The sequence below is a fragment of the Helobdella robusta genome, assembly GCF_000326865.2.
Source record: "Helobdella robusta unplaced genomic scaffold HELROscaffold_2, whole genome shotgun sequence".
Taxonomy (NCBI): Eukaryota; Metazoa; Annelida; class Clitellata; order Rhynchobdellida; family Glossiphoniidae; genus Helobdella; species Helobdella robusta.
In genome coordinates this window covers 2834423-2843028 of record NW_008704083.1, presented here as the reverse complement: position 1 = coordinate 2843028, position 8606 = coordinate 2834423, and the positions used below count along the sequence as shown (strand labels likewise).

Below are 8606 nucleotides of genomic sequence, written 5' to 3'. Positions count from 1 at the left end.
CTCTTCAAAATAGAAAAGCCAGGGACATTTCATTTTAAATTTTTTCATTCGCAACTCGCAATCGACTTGAATTTCTGTCGCCATCGTCAGTCGTGACGAACTTCTTCCTTCCTTCCACGCAGGCTTCGCGCGTACTCAACTTCGTGTGTGACGGTCTTCAAGCTGAGCTTCACGATTTTAAACATTAACTACATATATATCATATAAATAATTACAGGGAATAGGAGAGAAAAATATATATATATATATATATAAATATAATGAAAGAGAGAGAGAGAGAGAGAGAGAGAGAAACAATTAATTATATATATATTATAAACAAGTTTATGTTTATATAGGTACGTGGTATTTATACATTTTCATTGTTTATATATATATGTATATATATATATGCATGTGCGCTGTGTGTGTGTGTGTGTGTGTGTGTAGCGCCAATTCCACACCACACATACGGAGGGAGCACATATTTTTAACTAGTTAATGACCACGGTCAACATTTTTGGTTGTATCTTCCTGGAGCAGGCTACATTATTATTTGTCTGGTAAGGTTAAATGTTGGCACGGAGGAAGACTTTTTTTTGCCTCATCTGAACAAATTAGTATTTGTTGGCAGCTTTTGAATAAAATATTTTTTGGGAAACTTGTAACTGCAGTAAGATTTCCTAATGACAGTTTCTGTGACCAGCCTGGTGTATGGGCACCCTTAGCAAAACTTTAAATTTTAAAATTCAGTGAGCCCTGGCTCCCGATGAATGTACACCATTCAAACACGATTCTATCCTTTTTCCCCGCAATTGATTCAGCGATGTTTTTAAAGGGTCTCACCTTGAGAGCTTATTATCAACCATGATGGGGTCGATAATGACTATTTAATAATAAATAATAATAATAACAATAATAATAATAACACTAAACATTTGTATACACACATACAGAAAAGATATTTGAATCGCGTTTGTACCAGATAATAAAATTTTTTAGGAGCATAACAAAAATAATAAGAATGTTATTATTGTTATTATTGATATGAACATAATTCGACATAGTTGCACGATTAAATAGCAAACAATGAACGAGCAAGTTGATCTGGAGCTGGTCATTGTTCACATTGTACGTAGCCAGTGAATAGGCAAATAGAGCTTACATATGAAAATTCAACTGTGATTTTATTTTGGCATATCCGTCTGAATATTTGTAAATGTCTTGCGTTTAGAAAATTTCGTCGTTTCTACGGCTTTAGTTAATTTTTAAAATATTTAATTATTATTTTTCATCAGTTACTGCTTTATTTTTTAGTACATTGTTAACAAATTAATTATTTGGTGTTTCTGTACTAATTTTGAACGTTTGTTGATTGTAAAGTAAAGAATTTCAAAATTCTGCAACAGTAAAATAATTAATGAGTCGAAAATCCAGTGGTGAATCGGCGTACTCGAGTGCGGCCGGTATGAACATGAACCAGCAACAAATCGCATTTGACGTGCAATATGTAGGTCATTCAGCTCTCCCAAAAAACGGCACTGGCAATGGTCCACTACAAATCGCTCTCCTCGAAATTTACTCACGTTTCAATACACCAAAAGGAATAAAAAAGTTTCCTCGGGTTTCATTGCTCCTGACTAAAGATGGCTTGAAAGTTAATAAAAACGATGGTAGCTTATTTTATTCGCTGTCTAATATTTCAGAATGTAGAGCTGTAACATTTGTTGGAAGCAAAACAAAAATGAACGGTAAAAAAACTTACGGTTATACATTTGAGCAGGTCAGACAACAACATCAACCGTCACAACAATTTCAAAACTGGATACTTAGTAAAGAACAAAAATATCTGTTGAAAACTAAGCATTCTCCAATACTTGCATGTGTTTTGAGAAGTGAGCTGGGTATAAAAACGTTGGATGTGCATGCCTTCGTGTGTCAGAATAAAGATCAGGCCCTCTCCATCAGCCTCAGCATTGAAATGGCACTTCGAACGCTCGCTGATAAAATTCAACAGGAATCACAACTATTCAATTACGATCCTTACAGCAGCAGCAAGAATGATGTAGGCAACAGTGTTGCTGGTAGGTACTGTGGTGTGGGAGGCAACTTCAAAAACAACGGTGGTAACGTCGGTAACGGTAGTGGAATCGGTTGTGAAAAGAGAAATGAATACAAGCAGCTGAGGTCACGTAATGCTCCAGAGAGACAAACATTTTCCCCATCAACAACCAAAGATGCCGAATTACCTGAAGTGATTGAAATTTTGGGAGCATTAGGCGCAGGAAAAGGAAGTGTCGTCAATCCGGTAATAAGAACAACCAACGTCAATCTGATTAACTCAAATTTTTTCGAAACTCCCCAATATCAAAATACTCCTAATAATGAAAACCGAGTGTTTCAATTGAATCAAAATGATATGTCTAGACCTCAACAACAACAACAGCAGCAACAACAACAACAATATCAACAAGCCATGCAACGAAAACATCCCCAACAAAAACCATCCAGATCAGCTAGTATGCATTTCTTGAATGACACTTCACTATTCACGGAACATCTAACTTTCGACGACCTCTACCATGACCAGAAAAACAAAGCCAGCTACAGTTTTGAAAAAAATAAAGTAGAAGAAAGCAGAAAGCCTCAAGTAAAACCTGTTCAACTGAGTCGTAGTCGGTCTTTCAAAAACGAAACGAACGTGGAAGAAATCGGACTGCCAAGGAAAGCCGTCACACCCGACGACGGTTGGAAAGTTACAAATTTTAGCAATGTTAACGATACAAATTTTTCAGCGAATTCGTGCGTTAATTTGAATCCAATGGGTGATAAGCCAGCTAAGCCAATTGCAATGGTCCAACCTCGCAAAATTCAGGGTATCAAAGTTTTTCCAGCAGGTAACGATAGAACTCTTCTCATACCGGAAAAAACAAAATTTCTCAAAAAAACAAAAAACACGTCTCAACCTGAACAGTTGGCAGCATCACAGCTCAAAGAATCTAAGCTAACCAAACGTGATTCCATGGCGCTGTATGCTACTGTCTCAAAAGTTAATCGACAAAATGACATTAAGAATTCTAACGTGAATAATATCTACATGAACTGCTCTAAAACTGATTTGAGTCAAAATTTCAATGTTCTTTCGAATTCCAGCAATAACCTGAACAAATTGACGCCCATTATGAATAAAAGTGACAAAAAAGAAGCAAAAGATCAATTTGTTATGAAAACTTCGTCTGAGTATCAAATAAAAAAGCAGGTGGTAAACGGGAGTGCAGAAAAAGAAGGAAGGAATGAAAGGATGATGATATGGGCAGAAGAATCAAATCAAGACATAACATGGAACTGATTTAAGAATTTTTTAACTGCCTACATTAATTTTTTTTGCATTTCAATGTTTTTTCTATGTGGTTTGTTCAAAAATTTATTTATCTTATTTTCAAAATTGGTATAAGAAATCAAAATTCAAAGCCCATGTAAAACTTTAAATTCAAAACGGCTATTTATTATTATTATTATTTTTCAGTTTACACTTTTTAGAAACCTTTAACCATAAGTCATTTGAACATAATAAAAAAATATTTTAAAAGTAATGCGGTGGATAGATTCAATTTTGTCTGAGTCACTTTATGCTGTGACAAAACCAGAGTTTTCTTATTAAACTTTAATAAACATTTCTTTAATAAAACAAATCTTGGAAATTGCAAAAATGTAAAGGTTAACACCGGTGGGGCACAGCTCCCTCTAGTTGTGAGCAATTTTTATTAAAATTCAGAAAAAAGACTGTTTCTTGTGTAAAACCGACCAAAAACTGAACTTGAAAAGCCAAAAAAAGGTCGTTAGCCCCACTACTAAAAATCATGGCCCCCCACCCGTGAAAATTTTAATATTTTTTATTTTTTGGTTTCTCCCCCGGTCAAAATTGTCTAGATCTGCCACTGGTCAACACCAGCATTACTAACCACAGCGACACACGCAAGACGATTTCATACATATGTGTGTATAAAATAAAAAAAATATGTATGCAAATATATATAAGTCTTCACTTTGAAAAAATAATTTGGTTGATATCGCATGTCAAGGAGTTGTTAATAGTTGTAAGGACGGGCGGTGCTAGCGTGTCAGAGGCCGGGTGCAAAAGAAATGTGCGGCGCTGTAACTTTAATGAAGAAAAGTTTTACCGGGAATAACTTGCATTAAATTAATGAAAGTATAAATTTGTTGTTTTAGCCAAATTTAAAAAAACAGCAAAAACAACAAAGTTATACTTACTACAGACTCCAAGTTTAACAGCGATTCAACACAATATCAAAAACGCCCATAAACAATGCAGACACAAATATAATGAATAACACTTTAAACAATAATACCGAATTTGTTTTAAAGAGCAAATACATTCTAAGTGACACAGGAATTGAAGGCAGAAAAAGCAGCTACAATAACACATTTACTACCAGTGACGACCGCGGGAAAAGAAGTTTTCAAAAAAATTTAATGACCGGGGGTTAGGGTTAATGCTAACTTCAATAACGCCAAGAAAAAATTTAAAGAAAAAAAAAATTTCTAATCTAAGTTGATATCTAAAAACACAAATAAATTGGTTGGCAATTGTCCATACACACACACACACACACACACACACACACACACACACACACACACACAAACACACACACACACACACACATATATATATATATATATATATATATATCAATCAATCAATCAATAAGAAACTTATATAGCGCCAATTAAATGTTCTCAAAGGCGCTATCGTAATTATATAAACATTGAAGTCTACAATACTATTAAAAAAAAACAGAACAACTTAACTAAAATTATCAAAGTTTAAGAGTGAACAAATATGTTTTTAATTCTTTTTTAAATGTTCTAAGAGACAGTCCGGATGATCGCAATGACTGTGGCAAGCTGTTCCACACGGTCGGACCTGCAACAGAAATACTCCGTGCACCAATCTGCAAGTGTGAAACCGGTATTGTCAACAAATTCATATCATCTGATTGTAGATGAGACGAAGCAGACATTTTTTTTGAAAATTTGTTTACGAGATATTCTGGTGACATTCCATTCAGTGATTTAAACACAAGAACAACGATTTTGAAGGTTACTCTTTTATCTATTGTCAACCAGTGTAGTTCCTCCAGGATGGGCGTCACGTGATCAAACTTCATCCTGCCAGTTACCAATTTTGCAGCCCTGTTCTGAATCGACTGAAGAAGAGCGATTGACCCTCTTGGAAGTTTATAAAACAGACTGTTGCATAGTCAATTCGCGATGTTATAAAAGCATGAATCAGCGTCACCAGTGCCGATCTATCCAATAAATGTTTATTAAATAAATATTACTTAACGTATATATTTTTTAATGTAGTCTTTCATTGATAAATTGCTATCAAGTAAAATTCCCAAATTTGATGCAGTTGCAGATAATAATATCTTTACATCTCCCATCTCAACAGAACAGAAATCCAGTTTTGACAACTGCTGCCACGAACCTACCGGTAGCAACTGCGTTTTACATTCATTGAGCTTGAGCGAGTTTGATGACATCCAATATCTCACCTCTTTCAAACACTAGACAAATTTATCAACCTCATCCCGAAACGAACCTGGAAGACCAGTGACTTGAACCTGAATGTCGTCGGCAAACGCATGACAAGTGAATCCATGAGAGGAAATTATTTTGATTATATCTGCTGTGTACAAAATAAAAAGAATTGGTCCTAAAACTGGGCCTTGTGGCACACCTGTTGTTACCAAGGCAACATCAGACATTGAATTGTTAAACGAAACCTGCTGTGTTCGGTTCGTCAAATACGACCTGAACCATTTATGAGCTGTGTCTGTAATACCATAATCGTTACGTAATCTTGCCAGCAAAACATCATGGTTGCAAAACATCATGGTAAGCAAAACATCATATTCATATATATAAATATATATATATATATATATTATTGTATGAATTCCACCAAATTGTTGGCCTTAATCAATTTAAAGTTTGTCTTTTCAATTTTCCTTACTAAAATTTTTTGGAAATTGTTCAATTTATTGAAAATCGATTTATCAAATTCATCATGCGAATTTATAAAAAATGAAACTTTTGTTATCAAAATTCATCAAGCAGATAGGCCCCATTTCGATTTTTCACAAATATAAATTTTTTAACTATGTTATAACGTTGTAAAGTACAAGATAGATACTGTATAACAATAATTCATTACCTGATATAAATTTCAGAAATATATTGGCACAATTAGTTGTATCTTAATATTCCTTACTTGTCTAGTTACAATAAAATTTTCTGGAGAGGATTATTTTGTACATTCACTCACTATTATATCATTATAAACGAAGTCGTAAATGTGATTTATGTAATTACTTAAATTAGTTTATTGTTTCTACTACTGGCATTTAAATAAACGTTTAACCGGGCATGCATTTGAAGCAGTTGTGTTCCTCTATTGGAATCTTGAACCTATGGAATAAGAACACTTGACGATCGTTGGAAGCTACAACATTGGTGTTAGAGAAATAAAAATCTTGGGTGTTATAACATTGGTGTTGGTAGTAACGAGCATTCAAATGTTACGACAATATGTATATATAATGATAGTCCTCGTCTTATGTGGAGACAACATTCGAACCTGATCTGATTTTCATAATTTTCCAAAATAGTTTGGTTACTGTAGAAATTTGGAATATATACTCGAAAAGCTCGTTTGGATACAATCCATTGAACAAATAACTTTATTAAAATGGTTTTCACGTGTTTTATACCTGTAGTCATTGGCCCATGGCCTATTTCTCAAAAAATTTACTAGAAGCCAGAGTGGCATTGACATCCGACATTTGTTACAATCGGTGCACACTTTGAGACAAATAAATTCGCAACAGCTATAATCAGTGGCGGATCTAAACATCTATGATGGGGGCCTAAATTTTGAAAAAGATTTACAATTTGGAAATGTGACAGGCGACCAAGAAAATGAAGCTGGCGACATGTTTTTTTTTCTTATCAAGTCAATTTTTGGTCGATTTTTTTCATTAAAGTGAAATATTGTTTTTCTGTTATTTTAAACAAATACTGCTGCTAACCACGTGGGTGATCATCTCGGCCCTTTCAGGTTCGCCACTGGATTATATTGTATTATATTACGACATAAAGGTTCGGATCAAATGTTATGTTTCAATGATGGCTGCACACAAAAAATGCAAGTTCTATTGAAATTAAGGGAGTAGAGACCCTAAATGCTGAGTAGGGTTACATGAATATTTCATTTTTTGAACGCCCCAAAAATATAATTATTTAACTCTAAGTGACAAATTTTTATTGAACTGTAAAATGTTTTAATCATTACAAATTTGATTTTTTATCCATAATTCTGACTCTTCAATCAATGCAGGTTTAAATAAAAATGTTGAAAGTTAAGCAAACTTCTTATACAACCACATCGCAAACTTCGATAAAACATTGTTATTCATCAATACTCTGTTGATGAATCCAATATTCTTTTGGGCAAACTTTTAGCTGTGAGGGCCGCGTTGAGAACTATTTTATCTTTGAAGGGCCGCTTATGTACTTATGTACCTAAATGAAAAAAATTTTTGACCCGGAAAACAATTTTTTAAGACCATTATTTATTTGATTATTTGGTCATAATGTCTGGCTTACGATCTTTTTTGGCGGACAAGCGACCAAAAAACCAAAAATAGCTTCGCAGTGTATATGCAGCTAACTAAGGAGGATTCATTCAATTTTATGAATGTGTCCTATTAAACAATCAATAATATAACACTTTGACATACACCCAACTAAAATACAACAGCAATAAAATATTAAAAAAACGATGCAACAACAACACAACAACAACGACATCAATTTTGAAAACTCTTTACACCACTACAACAACAACCACAACACAGCAGCCACAACAACAACAACAACCACAACAACAACAACAGCCACGAAACAACAACAGCAGCATTAGCATCAAGCTGATAACGACACAACAACAGCAACAACAATGAATACATTAATAATGATAGTAAGGTGGACAACAATAGAGATGATAACATTGATAACAACAGCAACAGAAACATCAACTTTGAAAACTGCAGCTATAACAACTACAACAACATCAACACAACAACATCAGCCGGACCAGCAACTTTAATGTAGCAGCAACAATTAAAAACAACAACAATCACTATCACTACAATAGAACATCATCAACAACATCATGACCTCGCAAATGTCATCAACAATCACAATAATGACAATAATAAATATAATATCAATCAATCAATACTAATAACAAAAGTCATGATGATGATGATGATGATGATGATAAAGATGATAAAGATGATAAGTGAATACATGTTAAACGACACGTCATACACTTAACAATGTGATAGGCGGAGATGTTTTTGTCAAATTCGAACCCGGTTACTGCGAAATACCATCGGTGGACCTTAACCACTAGACCATCAGACCGTCAAGTGCTTAAAGTCCTCGTTCTATTGTATCTTTAGTGATTGAAGAGTAGGTTTGATTTCGTTCAAATCAAGAAGCATATTGTCGATTTTGATTAGTTGTTGAACAAT

At 34.1% G+C, this 8606-nt stretch overlaps 1 protein-coding gene across 1 annotated transcript; it reads left to right on the top strand.

Annotated features, from left to right (window-relative positions):
- Nucleotides 1-1399: 1399 nt before the first annotated feature.
- Nucleotides 1400-3328, top strand: HELRODRAFT_160204 (hypothetical protein; the record flags this gene model as incomplete). Its single annotated transcript, XM_009017193.1, has 1 exon — nt 1400-3328. One exon carries the CDS (start codon nt 1400-1402, stop codon nt 3326-3328), a length of 1929 nt encoding a protein of 642 aa, XP_009015441.1.
- Nucleotides 3329-8606: the final 5278 nt, after the last annotated feature.